The sequence below is a fragment of the Seriola lalandi genome, unplaced genomic scaffold (genome assembly GCF_002814215.2).
Source record: "Seriola lalandi dorsalis isolate HSWRI2012SDOR001 ecotype SW California unplaced genomic scaffold, Sedor1 jcf7180002054559, whole genome shotgun sequence".
NCBI lineage: Eukaryota > Metazoa > Chordata > Actinopteri > Carangiformes > Carangidae > Seriola > Seriola lalandi.
Genome location: NW_019525112.1, coordinates 1080682 through 1107646, shown reverse-complemented (window position 1 = coordinate 1107646; position 26965 = coordinate 1080682). Strand labels below are relative to the sequence as shown.

Sequence of the window (26965 nt, the reverse complement as noted above, 5' to 3'; positions counted from 1 at the left end):
TTTGATCCAGAGCCACAGACAAATATGCAGGCAGGGTTTATGTTTTGCTTAAGTGCACTTTAATGGACCAGAGTGGCAGTTCTTGGGGTTTAACCTGCAGCCCACAAGTAATAGAATAATTTGTTGAAATTTATCATTCGTCTTTCAGGGGGTCTTGTAGCATTCACATACAAAACCACTGAGCCAACCCACCTCAACACCTCACCACAGTGTGATCTGCACACTCACCCCCTCTATACACTTGAACTTGCCCGACTCTAAAATATACACACACACACAGTAAGACACGCATACCTTTCAGGGGAACGGAAAAGGTTTCAGCATTTCAGACTTTCTGACCGTGGAATTTAACATTTAACACATGCGGACACCCACATACTCTCTCACAACTCACACCCGCTGGCTCTAACCTACATGCTAACAGACTTTGAAACATCTAGAAGTGTTTTGAGTGAGGCAGTAGCTGACTACGCCTGAGTGAGTGGCCTAAGTCTACAGCACTGCAGCATAAAAGCCATCTGACAGGCTAAGCAGGAGTCTGCTGTCTGTTATGAATTCTAGCTGTAAGCTGATATGAACTGTATTTATGTTATATATTTATACAAGTGCTGAGTTGAATACACAAACACACATATATATATATATATATATATATATCACAGAACTAATAAATACTGTGTGTTGTCCCAGAGCGTATGAATACATCAGAAAACAACTGAAATGTGCAGCAAGCTGTGTGTGTGCACAACATGTGTGTGTTTTTTGTTTTTTTTGCACCGTAACCCGCCTGGCTTAGGATGAAAAAGGCCTCAAAAAATGAGCATCTGGAAGGCAGGTGTGGCACACCAGAAAGGAATTTTATGTCTTTATGAATCCAATGTACAAAGCTAAGCTGAAAAAGCTGGAAGAGTGGCAAGATTTTAAATTGATCAAGCTTTAGAAACTTATTATGTTTTATATTTTTATTATTCTGTTTGTTGTATCTATTATATCAAGTTTACATAGTTGGTCATAATGCACTGTTTCATCTTTTCCTCTTTTTTTCTGGGCTACAGTTGCACTATACAGGACTGAATGCTGCAACACATTTCCATTTATTCAAAAAGTAATCTGAAACATATTTCAGAGTTATTGTAGTGTAAGCTAACTGAGCTTAAAGTCTGATAACCTGCATGTCATTCTCCTGCTGATAAAGTAAATAAATGACAGATTCAAATCCTATGCTTTGATATGCAAGACTATTTCAGGATGAAGCTTACATTTGTAAGTGCATGTAGATGTACAAACATAATATATCCCAGAAGCATTATTACATTATATTTTAGCGATGTAGGCGCTGCTTTGATCCAGAGCAACAGAAATGAGAGCTGGCCTTTAGGGTTTTGCTCAAGCATAGTTTTAGAGGAGCAGAGTGGCTTGTTTGGTTGTTTTACCTGCAGCCCCCAAATAATATACCAGTAAGCCACCCCACCTCAAAATCCACACAACCCAACCAGAGTTCACACAGGACCTCATCCGACTCTATGATGTAGACTGGTAACAAGACACACATTCCTTTCAGAGGCACCGAAAAGGTTTCAGCATCGCTTCCTCTGGGAATTGATTCAAGCTATCTGTCCATGGAATTTAACATCTCTCCACACTCACAGAACACACACACACACACACACACACACACACACACACCACACACACACACACACACAAACAGCCAAAACATGTAGAAAAGTTTGCAATAGATATTATATAAACAAGACATATGCATGCAGTCATTTTAGTTTATCTTATGAAGACTACCCATGACCCCACCCAGCTTTCACAATACACAGGTACAAGGACAAGAAAACCCTTAAGCGGAAGCTCATATTGACAGTTAGATGTGTTACTTTAATAAATAAGGCTGGCAATATTCTATATTTTTACTATAGTCACAAATCCCATGAACGTACCAAATATATCAAACACTGAGCAGTGTATATCAATCATCATTAGTCCATTGCTACAATACTGGTTTGCCGTGGGAATTAATGTAACTGAGACACAAACTTTTTAAAATAAGGCATGAAAATGTGGGTTCAACATCTAAAAAAGCTAAATAATTTCCTAATACAGCTGAGCACTATAGTTTTTAGTAAATGCTACTCAAACAGCAGTAAATAGTGCATTTGTTGGGGACTACTTTCAGCCACAGATTAATACACATTTGGTATGATAGTGAGAATTTACAGAAGCACAATGGTGCCTATAGTGTCGATGTAAACTAAACAACAGTGCTCATGTTCATGTCACTTTTTTGGTCTTTTCATGAGATTTGTTGAGTATGAAAAATATAAAATGACACCAGAGTTATTCTAAGGACCAGGTAAAAGACAGAGACAAACGGAAGAAAGTATTTTACAGACATGAAAGATGTTGTAAAAACAAAATCGCTATACTTTAATTTCAGTGACTCTGCTGTTTGTTGTGGAATCTGTAGCTATCAACTGAATCAATTACAGAGCCAGAGAGAAAAACATGATCCAGTCACACATTTCCACACAGCCTTCATGTGAGGACAGCCTGGATTTTATATGAGAGTCAGATGTAGAGGCAGAAGAGCAGAGTTGAATGTCCTACGGTTGGTGCTCATTAATAGGATTGTATAGAGGTGTGTCAGAACATCTTCCCTTTGTTCCAAGATGATGATGATGATATTGATGATGATGATGATGCAGGGAATCAGTTCTGCAAGGTTGGCTCTGAGAAGCACTGCCTCTTCTTTTCAGGCTCTGGTCTGGTCTGAAAAATTAATCCACTGAAAAGAAATGCACGAAGAGAGCAGAAGCAATGACACAACATTGAAGATTACTTTTTTTAAAATTCTGAAGCACTTTACAGTTAATTTTACTGTAAAATGTCATTTTAAATCTGACTTGGTGCAGCTGTGAGAAAATGACGAAGCTGGTAACCATCAAAGGAACCATCAAAGCGTTTCAATTAAGATCCTAAAGAAAATAGAGACATCACAGCCGCATATTCAGTAGCTAGATTCATACTGGTATGGAAAAATATTAATTAGAAATGTACTGTATACTGAGATACTCCCGCTGTCTGTGCTTGTACAATGCATGATCTGCAGTGATGGAGTCTGGAGCATACAGTTATATTTAAAACTTTTTAATAAGGTGCATACGTGCAAGGCAAATAACATTTCTGCCTAAATCATAGCATCATAGCTTCTTCTTCATTATAACAAGAAGAGGCAGTGGCATCAGGAGAAGGGTCCAACGTATGAGGACCCCAGCTCTGTGAGCCAATGGGAAGAGCGTAGGATCCCTGGCAAGTGCCGCACTTCCTAAAGTATAAAAGTAAACTTTCACAAATAACTGTGTGCACCAGACCGCATCACTACAGATAGTGTCTCAGTTACCTTCTCTACTGAGGCACAGTTTTGAGCTCTGCTTTGGCGAATATGTACAGATTCCCTCTTTCTGTTCGCACTACTGTACTTATTTTCTTTCATGCACAGACAGGAAGCAGTGATTTCAAGTGCAAGTAAAGTGCAGATGGAGTGCAGGTAGAAAAAACATAGTTTTGACATGGCTGGCATGTTTTAAATGAGACTAAAAGGCTCTGTAGAGCTGAGGAGAACTGCAAAGTCAGGCCATAACCTGTGGGTTTGTCACAGACCTTTTTTTCAATTTACGCATAGTCATCTGATCCATTGTTAATGTAAACATACAACATGATTAGTGCAACTTTAAGGTCAGCTCATGCTATTACTGCCTGTTAAACAAAACAGCAGATACGAGTATTGTGTCTACATAAAATCTCAGGGCATAAATGAAACAGGACACAACTCCCACCCTCTGAGTATTGCCTTTCTGACTTCTATTTATTAATAGAACAAGTGTTTATAGTTAGCGTTGGTGCACATCCCTACGGGCCACTGTTCCTTTTCATTGATTATGTTGCACCTGGGCAGTTTGCCACAATCCACAATGCGGAGGGATCCCTAAACATGAAATTTTATTAACCTTCAAATGATTTCATGAGTTCATTAGAATGGTGGCGGTCTGGATGGAAATCAGTTGAGCCAGGAGAACAACGTCAGCATCAGGAAGGATATAGTACTACTGCTCTGGTGTTTACTGCTCCATATGGCTCCATGTCTCCATATTCTTGGACACAAACAACATGGACGCTGTTTCATTGTGTGTTTAATAATTCTCAATTCTCAGTCTTTGATATAAACCTTGACACTGAGAGAACATGAAAACATACAACAGGCATCACACACTCACCTTCTTTGTGCAAAAAACACTTCCAAAGGCAGAAGCAGAGGGACATGACCAACAGAGCTGCTACTGTGGTGACTGAGATCAGGATGGTGAGAGCCGTCCCAACTAGGAGGGAGAAAGACAGAGAAGCAGTTTTGTCAGTCCATATCTTGGTAGATGTTTATTTTTTAAATAAACTACACTATGTAAATACAAGCCTTGTAGAAGTCAGATTGAAGATATAAGAAGCTCAGGCCTCTGCTGGTCTGACCACTGCTTTACTTTTATGTACCGTCACTGATTGAATTTGTGATATAATCTGGAGTGATACCATTTGATTTCTGTAAAATGTGCACTCTTGACCCATGAAAAGAAGGTGAACTCAGCAGTATAAAGCCATAACAGTCACACACATCACATTTCCTCCTGCACTATTAGCTGCATGAAAACCTATACAGTATATGCTCTATGTATATACGTGTCAGTGTGTGTGTATATATAGACATGAAGCTAGCCAGTATCAACTCAGCTCAATTTTGGACAAAGACTGAAAAAGGAGGGAAACTGTCTGAAGATACCAAATCCACCTTGCTGCACCTCAATAGCCACAAAAACCAGCTCTAACATACTAATTGATATTAGATCTTAATCCTTATAAAGCCAAGTGCTGCTCATTGTGAGAACTGTTGCATTTCTGTCTATAACACTGAAAGGTCTTGATCTTACCTTGTAAAATACCTTGAGATAATGTTTGTTATGATTTGGTGCTATACTAATAAAACTGAATTGGATTGAATATGTTAATTAATGAGCTGTAGAGGTGCTGGTTGGTGGATCTTAGGACAGGGCCAGGCTTGCTGTTTCTCCTTGTTTCCAGTCTTTGCAGCTAAGCAGCTGCTGGCTGTAGCTTCATTTTATTGGATAGAGATGAGAGTGGTTTTGATCTTCTCATCTGACTCTTTGCCAGAAAGTCGAGAAAGCTGAAATGCTGAACTATATCTTTCAGCCAAATCACTGTTACAAGTATGAGGACTTCTGTAATCATGGCAGTCAAAAACAATCTAACAATCTCTAGTATTCTCTGTGGGCTTGTCGTAAGGTAGGCAGGTAATGAGGCTAGGTGCAGGCCTGGACAAATGAGGACACAATGCTATTCAAAATTTTGAAATGGAGATCCACATGGAAGCGACGGTTCACTGACACCAACTCACTTTTAGTGTTCATGGATACAGCAATCGGTGACTCAAGCCCTTTGTGGTGCACCAAGCATTTGACGGACACATCTTTCAGCAGCCCGGACTGGACGGTCAGTGTACTGATGACCAGAGTGGTCCCGTCGCCCTGTGGGAGCTGTGTGGTCACAGGGGGGCCCATGGTGCGGTTATCTGTCTCCACGTTCCACACAATCTCTGCCGGGGGACGCGACACACAGGTGCAGTTGGCCTCGATCACACCTGGAGAGGTGGTCTTGTAGCTCACCTGGGGTTTGGGCAGCACTGTGGGAAATAAAGAGGAAGAGCTACAGCAACCATCATAACACACTGGTGCACACATAGATGTATATGGCACATATGACAGGTTCACTGAAATGATAATGTATTAATACATTCTCCCTCCTTCCTTTGTTCTCTTGTACTGTGTGTGAAATGCACAAGCCTGAGGGTTTTGGAAATATTATCACATTATGATACACTAAGTGAAATAAATAAAGTATGCTGGTGGGACAGGACATATGAAACATATTACTCTAATCCACAAATTGGACAAAATTCAGATTTTAGTTAGGTGTGTGTCTGTAAATATTCAAAGTCTCTTTGGATAAATTGCTAAGAAGATACCTGGGAAAACCCTTGAAGCCTTTGGATCAGTTAAGGTATGTGAATTCCTGCACACTTAAGATCCATAAGTGAATCTGTGGCTGTTTTCAATTATCTGTGGCTGAAGGAGGAATGTGATGCACTGGAACCGAGAACATTTTTGTTGGCAAGAACACATTTAGCCACAGATATTTGGCCCTCATAGTTTCAACGTCTTCTCACAGTTCTAGGTGATGAACTTCACCCACTATCGGTCTGGATAGTATCAGATTTTTGGGTGGGTAAAACCACAACAGGAAAAAAGTCTGTTAACAATCCAAACCATAATCTCCTATGAATGATAAAACAAAGCTGGTGTGAATTTTTTAAGAATTATGGTTATTACTTAGAATTAGATTGCACAGTTAGAATTAATTGTACTTTACTTTGCAAAATAGTATTTTACACACAAAACCATTGATGAGCTCATGGAATATGATGCATTTTTATAGATTGAATTAGCCCATAGCACATAAAGAAGCTAAATTTAGCTTCATCTTAGCAACCAACTACAGCACTAAAATTCCTGTATAATAACACTCATTGGGGGCATTTCTCTAAAAAAATTTTACCTTTGACACTTACTTGGTATACTTTAGTTTATTCATGTACTTTAGACAAGGAATATTTTGAATGCAAGACTTTTAGTTGTTATGAAGTATTTTTACACTGGTTTACTACTTCTTTTACATAAGTAAAGGATCTAAACATGTCTTTCACCACTGACATTTTGTACATTTTATACTGTACATTTGAAGTGAACCCTTTATCCCTTGCTGAATTTAACCTACTGACTAATTAAATTGCCAAAGAATGACTTTTGAAGGGCAATTGCATTACAGGACAAATTATGATTTTTATGACCTTTCTAAAAGCTTAACAATGTTGCAAACAATCTGGAGTCATGTAATCACCTGGAGTCACCTACCTTAGTCTATTTTAGTAAATAATAATAAGAGTGTGTGTGTGTCTGTGTGTGTATTGGCGATTACTGTTTTTGGACAGCATGTGTGAGATGTGAGTAAAGGAGGCCAGCATCACGTCATCCAGAGTGGGATGAGGGTGGAAGATTGTTGGCAGCAAAGAGCAACAAGAAAAAAAAACACATTAATGCTAATTGAGCCCCACTATTAGAAACACCTACTGTACTGTACAGTTCAATTTCCAACAAAAGCACATCTGTTAGTTGAGATGACTGTGAGAGAAAGGGAGCAGGAGAAAAGTGGGAAAGCGAATGAGCAAAAGGAGAGAGAGACAAAGCACAGAGGGAATCACTGTCTGCTGCAAACACTGACATAGTCATGCATCAGGACCTCTCTCCCTGCCTCCATCATTCTTTCGAATGGCCCATTCTTCACATGGACACACTGCTCAGTGTTTGTGTGCTCACAAATCATCCGACAGCTTAGCTTTGCTGCTGTATCATGAAAATGTTCAGCAGCTACTTTCAGGAAGAAAAGATGAACATTCCTTTCTAAATCCCAAGGGTACCTATCGTTCCTATAGACACAAAGTCCAGGGTTAAGTCTCCCTGCATTCACACTAAAGTCTGCCTCTGTTATTTCTCCCACAAGAGCTGGTCTGACATGCTCACTCACAGCTACCCTGCAAAAATGTGCAGCTGAAAGACTCATACTTATTGTTGATTGAAACAAAAAGCCGAAGTCTTTCACTGAGGTTAGCACAACATTGACACTATTGTGAAACAAAGCAGCAAAAGACTGATGACTGGAGTAGCAGCTATAGCACTGGCAACCAATAGATTTATCTGATCTGAATGTCATATACTGGGGCTTGAGGCGTGGGTAAGTGCTGGTCTAACACTTTAGTCTGGGGCAAACTGTCAGTGTGATGAAATGCCTTTGAAACTGACATGAAGTGTTTACAGCCACACAGGAAGTCAGAGTGAAAAGCGATTATGGAGGGTGATAGCTTTTTTAAAAAAAAACATAAGAGGATAATGGCATACATTTTCACATGGTCCCTCCTGGAAGACATTTATAGTGGTGCGCTTGGTTGTCCACATGAAAAGTGCCACAAATAGTTGTCACATGTTGTGTAAAAAATGAAAAAAAGAGAGCTAGGGAGAGCGTATGTACAACGCCAGCCCACTCTCTCACCTCTGCATAGCTGGCCAATCATGGTGTGACGTGTGTGTGTGAATGTCGGCTCATTGGTTTGAAATGGACAGACACAGACACCCCCTATCCGATGCCTGAAAGGTGTGTGTTTGTGTGTGTGTGTGTGTATGTGTGAGTGTGTGTGTGTGTGTGTGTGTGTGTGTGTGTATGGGGTGTTTCCGAAGCTATCCGACCACCTGACCAACAATTTGGAAGGAGTGTAAAGCTCGCTGAAGATTCACTGACTTTTCATCTAGTGCTACCAACGACTTGTTCAACGATTCATTTAATCACTGGGTAACCCATAAACTAACAACTGGATATCCAAAAGCATTAGTAGCTTCATTAGCTGTATTTTGAGATTATAGAGGAAGTTTACACATTTCAGGAAGCTAATGTGAGACAAATCACATTACAGACTGTTTAGTAAAACTACAAGTGACCACCAGATACCCACTTGACTTGGCAAACTCAGACTGCAAAAGCCTCATCTTAACTTCAGCTGACAGTAAAAGGAATAGTTTGGATTTTTTAAAATTCTATTACCTTTACGCAGAGCCAGTCTAAGTTGTCTTTATGTTATGCTAAGCTAAGCTAACCGGCTGCCGGCAGTACCTTCATATTTATCATACAGATATGAGAGTGGTCTCAATTTTCCTCTGTAACTCGTGACAAGAACTTGAGAAAGCTTATTTCCTAAATACGATCTTCGGTTACAGAAGCATTTTGCACAGGATGAGGAGTTTTGATTTTGTAGGAAGGGAAGACGTCACAACCTGAGCAGGAGGAATGATCATAGTAGCTAATAACACTTTCAATGTACATAATGAGCATGTGAATTTTGTATTAAGACAGTATTGAAAAAGTCTGAACATATCCTTTAACCCAGCTTTATGGCCAGTGTTTTGTACATATATAACCTGCTCTTCAAAGGGGGAACTCAGGGTTTGCACACCCATTGCATTTTTCTGTGGGCATTTTATAAATATTGTTTGCAATGTAAAATCATCACCAGCACTAATAGCTAAAAAGATGTTTACCATAGGTGGAGAGGCAAACTGTGGAGCTCTTCGGTTCGCCAGGATGTGTGTTGTACAGGCAGGTGTAGCAGCCCTCGTCCTGGATAGACACAGGTTGGATGGTGAGCTGGCTATGGGACAGGGAGGCACTGAGCCAGACCCTTCCCTGGTACGGTGGCTCAATCATGGGGTCACTCCGCTTTGCAAAGGAGGCCACCTCTGTGGAGCCTCCTTGTGCAGGAGTGTATCTCCATAGGATCTGCTGCACCTTTTCGGGCAAACCGTAGGAGCATGAGAGGGACGCCTTCTTGCCGCTTACTGCTGTCTTGTTGTTGTCAACTGTGACTTGTGCTGAGAGTAAAAGAAAAAAAGAAAAAAAAGGCCACCATTCAGTGAAAGAATGATGGATGGGGAAAAAAGTTAACGAGAAGAACAAGGAGACAGAGGGTGAAAAACAGGACAATGTTAATATTCAGAAATATGAGGCACCCAAACAAAAACCAGTCACTGGAATCTGCACCAGCTGTTTCTGGTTAGTAGAATGAGCCCTCCTTCTCCCTCTGCTCCACAGCTCTTTATTAACATGACTGGCTGAGCCTCAACAGACTCATCAACTTGTGTTCGGAGGTTAGGGGTGGTTAGGGACATCTGTATGCACATATTTTCTCAGTAAATCCCCACAGCAGATTGATGTTCAGGTTGTGGGGAGGAGTACCTATCCCTGGAGTCTATTGGAGAGTTGGTTTTCTTTAATTCTAATGGGCTGGTGCAAAAGGCGTGCGTCCAAGATCAGTTAAGCCAAACATCAACAGGGGCAGACACAATGGAAACTGATGTAAGAACATTTACTTGGTTGTGGAATTCCTCACTTATATCGGTAGCGTTCTCTAACAAATCTCTCAAACTCGTAAACATCTTGATGTGAATGATATTGATTCTGTATCAGACAGAGGATAGGACACCTTATCTGATTTGAGCATCTGGATTCTGGATATATGAGCTCCCCAGGTCGTCTCATGGGTGAGAGCTGTCTGCCTTTAGTGTGTCACCAGGACCATTTCTCAACTTGGCCACAATAGCAGAGTCATTTCCTGTTTTGCATCGTAGGCTGAAAACTTTCACTGAACTTTATATGTGTGTGTTGTAGTTTTTGTAAGATTTTGTTCCATTGCAAACAGTTTTTTGAGCACCTTGTGTATTTTTAAAGAAAAACAGTAAATCCCTCCCTTTTGAAATGTTTCTGCAATTAAGTATAGTGCCAATAATCTCATACAATATGTGCTTGTTCATTAATTAGATACCATTACCATTAATTCCATTATCTAGTAATCGTTCTTTCACATTTAATATATTGCTTATGACAGGAAGAGAATCAGTTTATTTCTACAAAAGTCATTCATTCGTGCTACAAAGCATGTGTTCATCTGCCTCCATCCTCCACTCAGATCACAATCTATGTTCTGTAATGTATTGTTAGTGATCCTATGGATTCTCAGATTAAACATATGTAGGTATTATCTAAACAATAACATATAGGTGTTCTTCTGTTTGCCAAAAGTGATTTTTTTATTCATTAAAATCAAAGTAGTTGTCGTTAACAGCCTTACTCACCGGTAACAGTGAGGCAGGTCTGTCCCTGCTTTGAACCAGAAGGATGCATGTCAAAGATGCAGGTGTAGCAGCCTTCATCGCGGAAGCCCACCCTGCGGATGGTGATGGCTGAGGTGTCCTTTGGGGATGCAGCGAGCTCCACATGCTGCTGTCCGCTCACACTGTCTTTGTTGCCGGGTTGGTAGCTCAGCAGGGTCTGGTTCTGGACATCCAGCCAGCGCACCTGCCTCAGGGATTCACCTCGCTCCCTGGAAACACTGCAGGTCAGAGTGAAGGGCTTCTCCACTGGAGCTTCCAGACGCTCTGGTGCAGTTACCCTGCCTGATACATCCACCCTAATGTCAATTACATACTGTACATAAAAATACTCCACTTTGTTGTATTATGAGGTCTCACTTTGACCTTTTCCTTCTCATCTTATCTTGGCACACTCACCCTGTAGTCCTCCCACCAGCAGCAGGAGTAAACACACCTGCAGACTTTTCCTACAGGAGGCCTGGATCATCATCTTCTTCATTGCTCATTTAACATGGAGATGGGGGAGTGGTACTTTGATATGGAGAAACATCAGTTGACATTAGTCAGCCCAACATGAGCTTGCACTCTCCTATAATTTATACAACTCGTGATCCAGCAGTGATACAGAGAGAATGTTTACAAGCTGAGTTAACCTCATTTTCTCAACTCCCAGAGCCAGTTAAGCTCCTGTGGTCACTAAATACTTTCCAACATGTTTAACTGCATTAAAGCATCCAGAAAACTGTGAAAACTGTGAGAGGTGTAGTGTGAGTATATTTCCCTATATGTGCAACAACATCCAATGTACAAAAAATGTTCAGGTTAGACATAAGTTTTAAATTTAGACACGTGAGCTCTTTTTAGACTTTTGAACTGATTTTTTTCCCCTGCCACATCACTGACTAAATAGACTCTAGGGTGAATTCAAGTCTCCCACGATGGCTTGCAATGAACTTAATAAAATAAATAAACTCTTCAACTAAATAAATGTAAAACTATTATAGTTAATTATCAAAGATATGCAAGATATACAGAAATTATATAAAAGTTCCGCAGTTTCTGATCAATCAATAATCAAGAGACCTGAGGAGAACTGAGTTATCTGTCGTACAGTCTATTCCCCGTGTCATAATACACGCACGAGACAAGACACTCACCTCTACTTGTGTCCTAATGCAAAAATTAAAAGCCAGGAGTTGGGGGATGTTCTACCTCTGCAACATCTTGCGCATCCTCAGGATCCAGCAGTCTTCTGAAACTTCACTCCAGCACAGGCTCCAGTCAAAACTATTTTTACTCATCCGAGTGTTTTCTATTTTGCGGACCACCAACACAATGAACACCAGCCGGTGGCAGCTCTGGACTTGACTTTACTGGATGTAGTGGATTTATGTATCCAGGCAAAGCCACAGATCATGTCTTGGGCTCACAGCGCCCTCTAGTGTAACTCCGTGCATATCACTTTCTGAGGCAGGTGGAGTTGTATCAGTGTGTAAGTTTCAAGTTTTGACGCCACACCTCCTGTTGAAGTCAGTTTGTAAAGATGATGTGGAATAATATGAATGCAACCCTTGCAGAAAATACCATGTTCATGTAGGACTCCACAGTTCATAGAGGATCATAGTGGTAGTAGTAGGAATAGAAGTAGAAATAGCTAATAGTAGTAGTAGTTATAGCAGTAGTGCCAGTTGTAGTAGTAGTAGTAGTACTAAAAATTGAAATAACAGTAGAAGCAGTAGTGTTAGTGGTGGTAGTAAAAGAGGTAATAACAGTAACAGTTAGTAGCAGTAGCACTGCATATTGCTATTTTGTCGCCCTCTGCAGGTTAACGTGGTAATTACAAACATCCTTACAGCATCAAATAAAAACATACAGTAATTAAGTTAATTATTTACCGTGAATAGAAATATATCATATTTTTACACATAGTCTTAAATATATCTCTCTAATCTTTTTACTTACATTTTTTTTTGAGACGTCACAGTTTTACGACGGAAGTGTGTTTGTCGGACTCATATCGGTGACGCACCTACGTAGGCTACCGTTGTAATATGACAGCTGAACAACAATTGCCCCTAAAATGAGCTCATTAGAAACAAAACAAACGTTCAAAACTTTCCGAGCCTGATTGTATTTTTATATCAGTATGAAGTGAAACTGCCCTCGGCCCTGCTTCACCTGTGCAGTGAGTTTTCGACGGACTAAGGGTTTTTTTTAAGCAGACATCATTATGTCGTTCCTGGTGGACTCAGTCATCATGTTCACTTCACAGGTAATGTTGAGTTGGCGAATTTACACAAACATAAACCATTAATTTCTTGATTTGAACAAGAACATTCACAGCATGTCGTGAGCTAACATCTTAATTAATGTTATCTAGCTAGCTGTGTGTAGCTTGGACTCTTGGTACAACGTTTTGCGTTTCACAGAAGTTTTTGTTCGTTCCTAGTTACTGAGTTCATCATTTCAAAACTCCTAATTATTCTATAAGCACATCACCAGTCTGTCTGGACCAAACTGTAGGTAGCCTTCATTGCTTTGGTATTAAATGCATTCAATTCAAAATTCATGAATTGTGGCCTAAATGCAGAAGACAGGGTCGACCTGTGTAAAAGTTTCTGGTACTCAAGTGAGGGTTTTTATTTTCTTATCTATGAATTAACTTCATGAAACGTGTAGTAAATCACAGCAATATTTGGTGTCACCACCTTTTGTCTTGAAAACAGCATCAGTTCTTCTCTGTGCATTTGTCTAGTTTTTGGCAGGTAGGTATTTTCAAGCAGCTTTGAGCACCTGTAATCCCAGACTGACTCTGACTGGCTGATGATTGAGATCAGGGCTCTGTGGGGTACAAACTATCTGTTGCAGGACTCCTTGTTCTTCTTCTCACTGAAACTAGTTCTTTATGACTCTAGCTGTATGTTCTGTATCATTGTCATCCTGCAAAATGAACTTTGGAGGAGTCAGACACCTGCCCGATTGATTGTCATGGTTCTGTCTTCCAGTATTGATATACGAAGGGTGGTCATTTGTATCACGGTTTTGGTCTTGGTTTCAGAATTGTTACCCCCTTTGTTTTTAATGTAATGTTGGCTTGTGCAAAAAAACTTTACAAAACCATTTAAAGACGACAGTGTTATACAGTATTACAATATTCAGAAATGAGTGCAATCAGCTGTCAAATTAAGATTAAAAAAGGAAGTCTTCATTCAGATTTAAGGTCTGTGATAAGCTCTGGTTAAATCTTTTTCTAATTTGGTTATCCCGTCTATTCAAACATGCTTAAAAACGTATTTGTATGTATTTTTGTAAGAGGCATTGCTTAATTGAAAAACAGGACAGTTTAATGTTCACCGTGTCTTCTTCCTCCATATATTTCCCATTTAATACATTACAGGTGCTGTTCTTTGGATTTGGCTGGTTATTCTTTATGCGGCAGTTGTTCAAAGACTATGAGGTACAGTATTATCCCATTCATTTATTTCCAAATAACCACAAGGATAGATATGTTGACCATTGGCCCAGGCCTAAGATAATAATAATTCCATTTGATCTCTGAGCCTGCATCAGCCTCAGGATATCCTCCATGATAAAGATTTTGACTGTCTGTTCATGTGTTTGTTGACAGGTGCGACAGTATGTCGTCCAGGTGGTTTTTTCTGTCACGTTTGCTTTTTCTTGTACCATGTTTGAGCTCATCATCTTTGAGATTCTGGGTGCCTTAAGTAGTAGGTAAGTACATTTTCTATCGAATATAGCTGCATTTTGTTGCTACTTATGTGTGATTAAGAATTTTACCTCTCATTGTTTGCTGCAGTTCCCGGTATTTCCACTGGAAACTGAATCTGTATGTGATACTGCTGGTTCTAATCTTTGTGGTGCCTTTCTACATTGGCTACTTTGTTGTCAGCAACATACGCCTGTGTAAGTACAGCCAGTTGTTACTATTGAAAACTAAATATTTTAACTAAAAATATAGGATGCTGTTGAAAAGATGTTATTTTGCACATGTCACAGTAAACTGTTTGCTATGTGTCTCTTTAGTGCAGAGACAAAGGCTTCTTTTTGCCTGTATGGTGTGGTTTACCTTCATGTATTTCTTCTGGAAGTTGGGAGATCCATTTCCCATCCTCAGTCCAAAACATGGTAAATGTGCATCCTTCTCCTGTCTGGTAATTACTCTGCAGTGTTTGAAACATTGTGTATGCAATACTTTATGAAGGTCTTATTTCCCATGATGTGAGAGTCCTTTATTTGCAAATAGTGTGAAGATAAACAGTGGTGTTGCTGTTTTCATTCTGTTGTTCTTTTTTTTAGGCATCCTGTCCATTGAGCAGCTCATCAGTCGTGTTGGTGTGATTGGAGTCACTCTCATGGCTCTGCTGTCTGGGTTTGGTGCTGTGAACTGTCCCTACACCTACATGTCTTATTTCCTCAGGTAAGCTTATCTGTGCGTTTGCTCTGGCTTTACCCTCAACAGCTGTATCACACACCCTGTTCATCTAAGTTTTCGTATGCATCAGTAATTAGTCCATATAGTAATTGTACCTCTGTATGCATGGCGGTACTCAAACACAAGCTCCTGTTGCTTTTATGCTTCTTGCCTTTGTTCTGTTGACAGAAATGTAACAGACAGTGACATCCTTGCTCTGGAGAGACGGCTGCTCCAAACTATGGACATGATTGTCAGCAAGAAGAAAAGGTGAGCAAAGAAAACAATCTATTTATTTTTTCGTTAAAGGAAATGACCCAAACAAATCACTGTACCACCACGATGTGCAAAGTGTTTGTACTGTGTTTGTGTAGAATTGCCATGACACGGAGGCAGATGTACCAACGCGGGGAAGACCAGAACAAACAGACGGGATTTTGGGGCATGATCAAGAGTGTTACCTCCACCCAAACAGGCAGTGAAAGTATCCTTTAAATTAATATTGAATATCATGGCAAAAAAGTCATTTTATTGTTACTAAAGTCCATTCAGAAAGTGTTGAGACCCCTTCATTTTTTTCACATTTGCTAAAATAGAAAAAAAAATCAGTCAAAGGACCAATCTACAAATCATCAAATACCCAATAATGACAGAATTTTAAAATTTTGGGCAATTTTATTAAAAAGGAGAAACTGAAATATCACATTGACATGAGTATTTAGACCCTTTACTCTGCACTTGGTTGAAGCACCTTTGGGAGCAATAACAGCCTTGAGTCTTCTTGGGTATGTGCTTCTTTCATCTGGATTTTGGGGATTTTCTGCCATTCTTTTCTGTAGATCCTCTCCAGCTCTGCCAGGCTGGATGGAAACTGTCAGTGGACAGACATTTTCAGGTCTCTCCGGAGATGTTCGATTGAGTTCAAATCAGGGCTGTGGCTGGGCCAATCAAGGACATTCACAGACTTATTTGTGAACCACTCCTGCATTATCTTGGCTTTATGCTTAGAGTCATTGTCCTGTTGAAAGGTGAACCTTCCAGTCTGAGGTCTTGAGTGCTTTGTACCAGGTTTTTATTAAGGCTATCTCTGAACCACTGATATCCTTAGATATCCTCAGAACCCCCCACAGCATGTTGCTGCCACCACAATGCTTCACCATTGGGGTGGTATTGGGGAGGTGAGAAGTGGTGCCTGGTTTCCTCAAGACATGATAGTCCATACTTTGTTTCATCAGACCTGATAATCTTGCTTCTCACAGTCTGAGAGTCCTTTAGGTGCTTTTTGCGAACTCCAAGCAGCTGTCATGTGCCTTTCACCGAGGAGAGGCTTCCTTCTGACCACCCTGCCATATAGCCCAGATTGATCGTGTGCTGCAGTGATGGCTGTCCTTCTGGAAGTTTTTCCCATCTCCACACAGGATCTCTAGAGCTCAAGGGACCATCGGGTTCTTGATCACCTCTCTTACCAAGCCCTTCTCCCCTGAGTACTCAGTGCTTGTTGTTCCATACTTGTTGTAATAAAGAGTTATATGCTCTTAATTGTGCTCCGTTGTTCTCTTTGAAGCCTTCAACACAGCAGAAATGTTTCTGTACCCTCGACACGGACAGGCAGTTCCTTTGATGTCATGGCTTGGTTGTTGCTCTGATATGCATTGTCAGTTGTGAGATCTTGTGTTGACAGGTGTGTTCCTTTCAAAATCATGTATATCAAACGAATTTACCACAGGTGGACTCCAAACAAGTTATAAAAATATCTTGAAGATGATCTAGATATGGGCGGCACCTGAGCTAAATTTCATGTGTCATAGCAAAAGGGTCTGAATATTTATGTCATTGTGAAATTTCAGTTTTAATTCTGTTTTCGCTTTCTCATTACGGGGCATTGAATGCAGATTGATGAGGGGAAAAACGGTTTCTTTTGATATTTTACCATATGACTGCAATATAACAAGATGTGAAAAAATGTAAAGGGTCTGAACACTTTCTGAATGCACCACAGACAACTATGTACTAATCTGTACTAATCTGCAGTACATGTAGTAGATGTCAGCCTTGACTTCTTCCCCCTCCAGACCTCTCTCTGATCCAGCAGGAAGTTGATGCTCTTGAGGAGCTGAGTCGACAACTCTTTCTGGAGACTGTGGACCTGCAGTCCACCAAGGTAAAACTTGCACATGCGCACGCGTGCACAAACACACAAACACACTATGTTCCACTTAACTAAGGAGAAACACAGTTTCGACCTGCTCAGTTTATAGCTCTATTTTATGACCCCTGTGAAGGTTCAGTTAAAGATTATATTGCAGCTTTATCACCCTTTAACCTTGAGTACAGCTGTGGATGCTCGTTTGTGTTTCCCATTCAGTTATTGTGCACCTCTGTTTGTGTTTGTAGTTTGTTTCTCCCCCACCTCCTCAACTGATTGTTACTGTGGGCAGAAGTACTGCTGAGAGAGGCTGAAGTCAGTCAAAGACTACAGAGCTAGATAAAAGCATGTGTCATAGGGGGGTAGTGAAGGGGACACAACTGACATGTGTACACTTACTTCCTTTCTTGCTGGCAGAAGGGAGTGATGTCTATTGTCAATTGAGTACTATAACACCTGTAATACACAAAGCAACATTAATATCCCAATTGGAGAAGTGCTTCTGTGCATTTGATGAAAGTCCAATATTTACATCACTGATCTCCTCCAATATCTGGGTGTGGGTAGCATACAGTCAGTTATCAGAGCTTCTTTTCTGCAAATGGCTTTTTATAGGGGTTTAATTAGAGTGACTCCAAAACCAAAACAATGAGCTAAGAGGCTAAAAGCTCCACAGAGCTGCAGAGTCAATTCTCTGCTGTTCTGGTACCATAAGTGACCTGTATGAAATATAATATATATATTATATATATATATAAATATGAAAAATATTGATTAATGCTGGCTAAACCACACCTTACCTAATACCTAGATGCAAGGTTTTCCTGCCTATGCACATGCCTGAAAATGTGCACGACTTTCCCCCACTGTAATTTGAACCAGGTTTATTGTCGCCCTACTATCACATGGAGTATTACATCACAAGATCTAATAAAAAAAAAAGTGTTTGAAAACTTTTGATAGCATGCTGTCAGGTCGGCCCTAGGCAAATGCCATGGTTCATATACACCATATTAATATCATATCATTTACATCAATGGTTTTCACTCAAATCTATGCCTGATTACATCGTTTAAACTTAAACCAGGAGTGACACCTGGACTGAGAATCATTAACCCATGCCACTGACAGCCATTACAGACACACATTTAACTAGACACACTACGCCCTTTTAATTACCCCATTTGCAGACATATGATAAATGATTTGCTAATTCTTTACCACCACCTTTCCTTATCTTTAGGAGCGAATCGAGTACTCCAAGACATTCCAGGGGAAATACTTCAACTTCCTCGGCTACTTCTTTTCCATCTACTGTGTTTGGAAAATCTTCATGGTGAGAACGTTCACACGTTTTCTAGCACTGTGTCTTTGTCGCACACTCATGCGTAAATACTCTTAGTGCTGTGGCCCTGACCAAAGTTACATAATCGCTTCTTGTTGTGTTATGTATTGTCTAAGATGTGGTTGAAAAATTACTGATTTATTTTGAAAATCTCTACTTTGTCTATCGTAGGCCACTATCAACATTGTTTTTGACCGAGTTGGGAAGACGGATCCAGTGACGAGGGGTATCGAAATTACAGTGAACTACTTGGGTATTCAGTTTGATGTAAGACACACACACACACACACACACACACACACACACACACACACATACACACACCTGCAGAAGTAGAGACACATGTCATGCAGCATGACCTCCTGTAAAGATAATTGCTCGCCCATTATTATCTCTCTGCCTGCTTTCTCTGCAGTAAACCTGGTCATGATCGCTTTTAATCTTTTTTGATGTAGGCAAATTATTTGATTGATTTGATGGCATTACATTTAAATTTGAATGAATAGATGATGAATGTAAAATCAAAGATGTCATCCTCTTACCCTACACTAATTTCCTTCTCCATTACTTTGCTCTTTGTTCTCGATCTCCCTGTCACAGGTAAAATTTTGGTCTCAACACATCTCTTTCATCTTGGTGGGAATAATAATCGTTACATCCATTCGTGGCTTACTCATCACCCTCACTAAGGTAAAACTATCGTATGATACATGTTGGAATGGCTGCATATCTCGAGAATAATAAATCTGTGAGATTTTTTTTAAGGGTATGCCTTTTAACATTTAATCTTTTAATAATTTTCAGTTCTTCTATGCAATATCAAGCAGCAAGTCTTCTAATGTCATCGTGCTTGTCCTCGCTCAGATCATGGTGAGTGCATTTGCTTTATAGTTGTCTTATAAGAGAGAGCACAACCTCCAAACAACTGATAAATCAGTAATGTCTCTCTGTGTGTCTTACACTAACAGGGGATGTATTTTGTGTCGTCTGTACTGCTGATGCGCATGAGCATGCCGCTGGAGTATCGCTCCATTGTGACCGAGGTTCTAGGAGAGCTGCAGTTCAACTTCTACCACCGCTGGTTCGACGTCATCTTCCTGGTCAGCGCCCTGTCCAGCATCCTCTTTCTTTATCTCGCCCACAAGCAGGCACCAGAGAAACACATGGCGCTCTGATCCCCGAGTGTGCTTCTCCTTTCTCTTTAATGCGACTCCTGGCCCACAGGGTGACTTTTAATCTGGAATTTAGGGATATCCAGAGATCCTGCTTTTTTATACAGGATGAAATGATCTGGACTGCCTGTTCCTGAATCAGGAATGGCTGATTGTTGGATACAAGTGATGGGAAACTACTGGAGCACATCAGGGAACAGCTTTGAAGGTGTGCTCTCTTGAATTAAAAGGTATATTCAGAACAACTCTTCCGCAATGAATTTAATTTTACTTGCAAATTTAAACACTTTGGTCTCTGTGCTTTTAAAGTTTCATTATTTTGGCCAAAATGATTTTTTTTTTTTCTTTTAGTCTGTCTGAACACACTGGAGCTGTACTGTTCACAGCACATCCCTGCTTCACTCACACTGAGGTGTAAAATGTTTTATATGAAAAAAAGATCAAGATGTCACTCATGGTCATGGCCTCCCTGAAGTGGCTATTTTCATTAAAAAATGTGTCATTTAATTTGGAACTCAAACAGATGCACATAAAGGAAGCTTAATTCATATGGTATGTGTTTATTTATTTGTGTTCATAGAAATTGTCACTCATTTACTTTCATTCTAGAAATGAGAACAACAAAGTTTGATTTTTATAGCATTAAATAAAGGCAGCATTTTTTTTCATAGAGAAAAAAAATCCAATAAAGGCCAAAGTGTTTACTGGCAACACTGGTAGTGTTAGCTTAAGGTCTGTATGCTGTAGTTTTAACTGTTTTCAGGAAGACGTTTGTGTTTTCAGCCCTCTCATACAGTTGATGTTGCTATTCTTTGATTCAAAGATACAGTAGATATGTCTCTTCTATGATCTTAATTGGAAGAAGTGAAGCCCACAGAGCTGATTAAAACAAAATGGATCAACTTTAGATTGACAAAGGGCAGATCAGGAAGCGTGTCCTTAAGGTGGCTGCTCAGAGTCTCTCATCGAAACTTTCCTGAGATAAAGATGATGACGCAGTTGGGGTCTAAAAGAGAGAAGACAATACAATCACAATTATGTCAAACATTTTTCAGTCATTTTTTGTTTTAAAAGGTAAACGAAGATTGACATGGCCGGTCATGTCGAAGCCCTTAGTGAAGATTCAGCAAATACATGGCCATATACAAGTAAGACCAAGAGTCTATAGCCATGCTAGTGGCTCTTTGAAACAGCACTTAGGCAAAGTATGGTGCCTTGAGCTAAAAGATAATTTCAGCATGCTAACGTGCTGATGTTTTGCAAACCTCATGTTCACAATCTTAGTTGAGTGTGTTAGCATGCTAACAGATACTAAACCCAAAGTACAGCTGAGGCTGATGATAATGTAATTAGTTTAAGCATTGGACAAATTAAAATTTAGGTCTGATGGTGGTGCTAGATGAAAAGCCAGAGGATCACAGAAGTTGTTACAATTCATCGTGAGAGAAACATGAATGTCACATCTGTCTATCCACTAGTTGGTGATAGAAATATTTCACTGGATAAGTCAAAACTTTGACCTGCTGGTGGTACTAGAGGAAAGGTCAGGGGACCAACAAAGTCACTGGGATTCATCCTCTAGACGCTATTGATGTATAAACAAAATGTCATAACAATCCATTCACCAGCTGTTGAGATATTGGACAAAGTTGGATAAAGTGACAAACAAATCAACCTTCCCATCCCAATAGTGATGCCACGAGCATGGTCAAAAACATTATCTGTGAACATTTAAAAAGCACCACTCACTCTCTCTCTTGATATTTCAGTTGTGGTTTCAGGTCTGTCCTCCTCATGATGTCTCTCCTCTGGAGCTTCTGCCGTGTGGACTTGAACATAGGATGTTTCCCCAAGCAGCAGGCGTGTGATAGTCACTCCTTTAGCTTTGAGCTGGTCATAAACGCTCTTTTTAGCCACCAGCATCTCCAGAGAGCTGCCACTCCTGCGAATAATTGCCACCACCTCCTCATGGCTGCTCTGCTCCACATTCAACCCGTTCACCTCCACCACAATGTCGTCGTCCTCCAGGCCTGCCCTCTCTGCCGCTCCACCCTTCACCACCTGAAACCAAGCGCGTCTTACCCCTTTGACTTGAAACAGCGCTGATCAAATAGTAGATGTTCTTTTAAGTCTTACCTCCTTGATGTACTGTCCAGACACGCCTTGGATGCCGTTAAGGTGAAAGCCGTATCCAGCTGAGGTCTTCTCCATCTTACAGAGTTTAGGCTTGAGCTCCTCTTTCCTCTCCTGAACAGGTGTGGATGGTCGGACAGGAGCGGGTATGCTCATGGCCTCTTTGTAACTGGGTGGTGAGTTAGCATCCTTCATCTCCTCCCAGAAAAGCATAGGAGACACTTTGCCCTGTGAGGGACACAACATGCCATGCCATTGATCTTCTGCAAGAAATATTCAAGTTTGACAGTGGTGTCTTTACTCACCTGCTTATACATTTGATCTGTGTCTTTGTCCACCACCAGGAGGCAGCATTTGTTGCCACTCTGCTTGATCCTGTCCACCACCTGCTCATGGCTGAAGCCCTCCACCTCCTTGCCTTCCACAGCCACGAGTCTGTCCATGTCCTTCAGACATGCTCTTTCGGCTGGGCTGCCTCTGTCTATGTCCTTGATGAAGTGTCCTGCACAGTGTTAATGAACACACAGTCAAAACACAGTCTCCCCTCTGCAGATTGCAGATTAATGTTAATGAAAGCAACAGTTATATTTAAACTATTCTATTGATCATGGCCTTGCCTGTTTGGTTGGGCTCCTCTCTGAGTAAGAAGCCGTATCCATCAGGTCCTTTGGTCATGTTGCTGATGCGTGGCTTGCGAGGGAGGTACTTGGCTGTGGCTAACCACGCTCCTATCTTCATGCGCTTGTTCTGATAGTACCTGTCTGTTTCATCGTCAACCAAGAGGAACATTATGCTGCCACCTGCCAGCTTGATCTTGTCCACTGCCTGTTCGTGTGTGGAGTCTTCCATGTTCTCCCCGTTGATTTCCAACAGACGGTCATTGACTTTGATCCCAGCTCTGTCAGCCACGCTTCCTGGGATCACATCTGTCATGAACAAACCCTGCTCACCTAAACAGGATGTTACAGGAGATATGAAAAAAGAAAGAAAAAAAAAAAAACAGATAGAGTTCCCGTTCAGTCTGTTGAAATAATAGTACCACTTTATGATAAGGCACTCTTAATGAATACTTTATAGATAAATGATAAAGCATTGATAAGAACATCTTTTGGTTGCCAGGTTGTTTTCTTTGCCTTTTGTTTGGCTCCTCTTTTACCTCTTACCTTCTGGAAAAGAGCTGCAGAGCAACTAAACCAAAATAGACATACACATTAAAGATCTTCAAGGTTCAAGGTAATCTTTATTATCCCCGAGGGGCAATTTGTTGCACAGCCAGCAGTAAATAAATATGGTAAATACAGTAATCACGCACAGCAACCTACACTCAAACAATTTACACAAAAGGAACACGCACAAACAACTGCTGCTTGTCGCCATTCGTCCAGCGTCAGGGAGTATTGGGGAGTACTACTGCATATGTGAAAGAGGTTGTGTAAAGGCTTTTGTAGATCCAGAGGGAGCTGCGCAAAATCTGATGTGATGTCACTTGATTCAGCGTCGGTTGGGTCTGAAGACTAACAGTCTGAAATGGAAAGAAGTGAGCTTACCAGACCTGGAGCCTACTCCTCCTCATCTCTGCTTGAGCCTACCTTTGCCACTACTAGCACACATCCAAATCTCCAACCAAACTGTTGGCAGTCGAGTTGCATTATGGGTAAAGTGGGTGCTAGGATTTCGACATATCTCTGGTTCTGCTGCATCGGCTTAGATCCTTTTGTTCAACTGTCCATCATGAGTCTGACAAAGTTACAGATGTGCCAGGCTAAATCTGCAGATTACTCTTTAAATGTACCTCAGCTGACTTGAATGATTATTATTGGATAATTGGATTTTATCACTTTATAATAAAATGTATTTTTAATAATGGGTTTTTACGATGATCCATCAAGTTTGCAGCTGTACTTGTAAGTAAATAGTGGTATTAAAACTGGTCCAGATGCTCTGCAGCTAATTTCCGGAGGGTAAATGGTCAAACAGTCTATTTAAGGCCTAATTAACTGAAAGGCCTGTGTCACTTTGGACGATGATGTAAACGAACAAAAGAGCTTTTTTCATACCCTAGAAACCCAAAAGTTGTTCTTATTAATGGCTTATCAGTAAATCGATAGAAGATGCTCTATTAACCATTGAATGAAGCCATTAGTTCCAACCTATAAACTTTTATAAAGGGTTCCCTCTTTGCAAGTTCAGCAAATCTTAAGTTACAATTTCCAACATCAGGTTTTTCTCTTTTGCTAAGAACACACATCTGTGTCATAATTTGTGTTTCTAGGGGGTTTTGGTAGTTTTATCAGCAGTTCTAGATTGCTATCCCCCACCCTAACTCCTGAGCTCACCTTTGACTGAGCGAAGAGAAAACCCATAGCCTGAGCTGGACTTGACCAGGTAGCAGAGTTTGGGTTTTGGAACCTGTGTGGTCACACCATTGGCAACTGGTGAGGTTTGAGGGTTGGACAGGTTTACTCCCTGTGCTTTTGCTTGTTTGTAGGAGGCCTCATCCAGGATGTGGAACGTAACGGACGCTCCACCGTTTCTCACCGTGTCCACCACCTGTTCCAGGGGAACAAAGAAGGCTCAGAGGTAAGATGCTTGTCACAGGATTAACCCATCTTTCGAGGAGTCATCCTTGATTTAATTGTTACACTGTAGTATTTCCACATCCTTTTTACCTGCGAATGGGACAGTTCATCAACAAATGTTCCATTGACCCGGAGGACGCGGTCTCCATCTTTCATGCCAGCCAGTTCAGCTGGACCTCCCATTTCCAGGCAGCGGATCAGGTGACCCTCCTCGCCATGCTCCACCCTCAGATAGAAGCCAAACGTCTGACCCGGCCTCTTGGTTAGAGAAATCACCTTCGGCTTGTACCCGGCCATGTCCTGACACAGAGGAGAGCTTTAACACCACACACACAATAATCACAAATAAAATCTTTTAGTGTCTGTCATAAAAAGAGGTAAATCCAATTTTTTTTTTCTCTTTTTCTCTTATTAATTTAAGTTAAAACATTTTATCTCTCTTGAGTCATAACATTCATCTCCAGATTTTACCAAATTGGTTTAAACTGCACTTCAAGATAAATTTAGAAAATAGTCTAACATGTCTGGATGACTTGGTGCTTTGAAGCTGTGCTATACACAGATAAACAAGAGACAGACAAGTGCTATGTTTTCAGTTTTCTTGATGTAACCCTTCATTAAAGGATCAGCTGCAGTTACTGGTTTATTTTTTAACCTTCAAGATCTGTCCTCTGTCTCCCCCTTTACCCGTCACTACCGTCACCCTTTTCGATGGGCCTAAAGGAGTCAGAGAAGTGCTGATAGGTTCAGATGAAACGTTGCAGTGGCAGTTAATGGTTAATAGCAGGCACAGCTGACTGTGGTGATGACTCTTTTTTTAAAGGACAGGTTGTACTTTGAGTGTCGCTCTAATCCTCTTATTAGACTGTTATTTCCATATCAGAAGGTCATAAAGGATGCGTGCGCTGGCATGTGGATAGGTGGGTGTGCGCTCATGTGTTTGGACCTTGTTTGTTGACTCAATATATGCAGTATACTCTATGTTCTGTTAGTGTCATACAGCTCCTCCTGTTTTGTCTCTGTGTTAGATAATGTGTTAATATGTAATTTCAAGAGCATGTGACAAAGAGCGATCAGTAGTGGACAAAGACAAAACAACACTACCAAAAATATTTAATCCGTTGCATTACTTTTATATAAAATTGGCAAAATAAGTTACACAGTAAGTTACTTTACTCAGCAAAGAGTACACATGTATGAAAAAAAAGCCTTCACACTGACTGCTGACTGATCTAAATGATCAGGCAAGATCCAAATAATTTGTGGTTTGAAGTCAGTGTGCAGTTCTTACACCCCCCCCCCAACCATCTCTTTAAGTCAGTCTAATATTATCTGTTATCTACTATAACACATATACAGTAAGTTCTGCATCAGCTTGTGCCAAAATGTAGCTGACAGCTGCTTACATTACCTTACATCACTTGCACTGTGTAACATAAACACAACTCAAATAAACTATATTGCCTTCATAAAAATGTACTCTATCTTATCAAAGGAAACGCAGCTCACCCTCAACAAATGAACTCATCCGCTGTGTTTACATACAGTTGTAGAGGAATTTATATTGCACTGTGCGTCAGAAATTCCCAAACTTTTTGTCTACTACGCTTTTATCACTGTTTGTGACCCTTTCAACCAAAAAGTGATATTTTGCTTCATTCTAGAGGCTCAAAGAGGAAAATTTACAAAAAAAGAAAGAAATTACAAGAAATATTGCAAAAAAAGTCAGATTTTTTTCCCCTGGTTCTTCTCCTGTTTATCATGTCAAGGCTCTTCAGATTTATCTTGCCAATACTTGTGTGGGTCCCAACCCCTAGTTTAGAAACCACTGCTGTAAGTAATTTTCAATAAATTTAGCAATTTTTTCTCTATATTTTAAATAATTAAATGTTACGAAATCATGAAGCTGCAGGTACATCTACATAGATCAGGTAGAGTGTTTGAAATTTAACTCACCAGCTTGTCTCTGCTCAGTCCAAAGGAAGAGCTCACCTGTCACTGCTTAGCTGTTATCTCCTGTAGCTTCAACCTGTTCTCCTCCTTCTCCTCCTCCCTCCTTACCCCTCCCCCTCTCCCTCTCTGCAGGGACTTTGACAGGCCAAAGGTGAGCCTAAAGGATGAGTTATTTAACAGTGTCTCGTGTAAGGAATGTCTCCGGAGGCAATGGTGCAGTGCAATCTGTTCTGAGAAAGAGGGATGGAACCGTGAAGCAAGTCTTTCTGCACGGAGGTGAAAGGTATGTGACGCAGGTGGCAATCACTGCTGTAAGGAATCA

General features: G+C 40.6%; 3 protein-coding genes across 4 annotated transcripts; 1 reads left to right on the top strand and 2 right to left on the bottom strand.

Moving 5' to 3' along the window:
- Positions 1 to 944: 944 nt before the first annotated feature.
- On the bottom strand, positions 945 to 12241 carry LOC111662188 (OX-2 membrane glycoprotein). The gene is made up of 7 exons (XM_023415969.2): positions 12041 to 12241; positions 11301 to 11414; positions 10866 to 11186; positions 9276 to 9605; positions 5471 to 5755; positions 4284 to 4385; positions 945 to 2794 (listed from the first exon to the last, which is right to left on the bottom strand). The coding sequence occupies exons 2-7, from the start codon at positions 11380 to 11382 to the stop codon at positions 2787 to 2789; spliced, it is 1128 nt and encodes a 375-aa protein (XP_023271737.1). The 5' UTR covers positions 11383 to 11414; positions 12041 to 12241; the 3' UTR covers positions 945 to 2786.
- A 666-nt stretch (positions 12242 to 12907) lies between these two features.
- On the top strand, positions 12908 to 20526 carry gphra (golgi pH regulator A). The gene is made up of 14 exons (XM_023415896.2): positions 12908 to 13155; positions 14281 to 14340; positions 14512 to 14615; positions 14701 to 14807; positions 14928 to 15029; positions 15201 to 15321; positions 15505 to 15585; positions 15690 to 15799; positions 17388 to 17476; positions 18705 to 18797; positions 18978 to 19073; positions 19407 to 19496; positions 19611 to 19676; positions 19775 to 20526. Exons 1-14 carry the CDS (start codon positions 13114 to 13116, stop codon positions 19979 to 19981), a joined length of 1368 nt encoding a protein of 455 aa, XP_023271664.1. The 5' UTR covers positions 12908 to 13113; the 3' UTR covers positions 19982 to 20526.
- Positions 20523 to 26740, bottom strand: pdzk1 (PDZ domain containing 1). 2 transcript variants are annotated; one of them, XM_023415894.2, is made up of 8 exons: positions 26647 to 26740; positions 24781 to 24990; positions 24448 to 24661; positions 22729 to 23061; positions 22417 to 22613; positions 22115 to 22339; positions 21728 to 22039; positions 20523 to 20984 (listed from the first exon to the last, which is right to left on the bottom strand). In XM_023415894.2, exons 2-8 carry the CDS (start codon positions 24985 to 24987, stop codon positions 20931 to 20933), a joined length of 1542 nt encoding a protein of 513 aa, XP_023271662.1. In that variant the 5' UTR covers positions 24988 to 24990; positions 26647 to 26740; the 3' UTR covers positions 20523 to 20930. The 2 variants fall into 2 exon arrangements, with proteins under 2 accessions (XP_023271662.1, XP_023271663.1); XM_023415895.2 differs by having other exon boundaries at positions 24781 to 25006; positions 26647 to 26726.
- Positions 26741 to 26965: the final 225 nt, after the last annotated feature.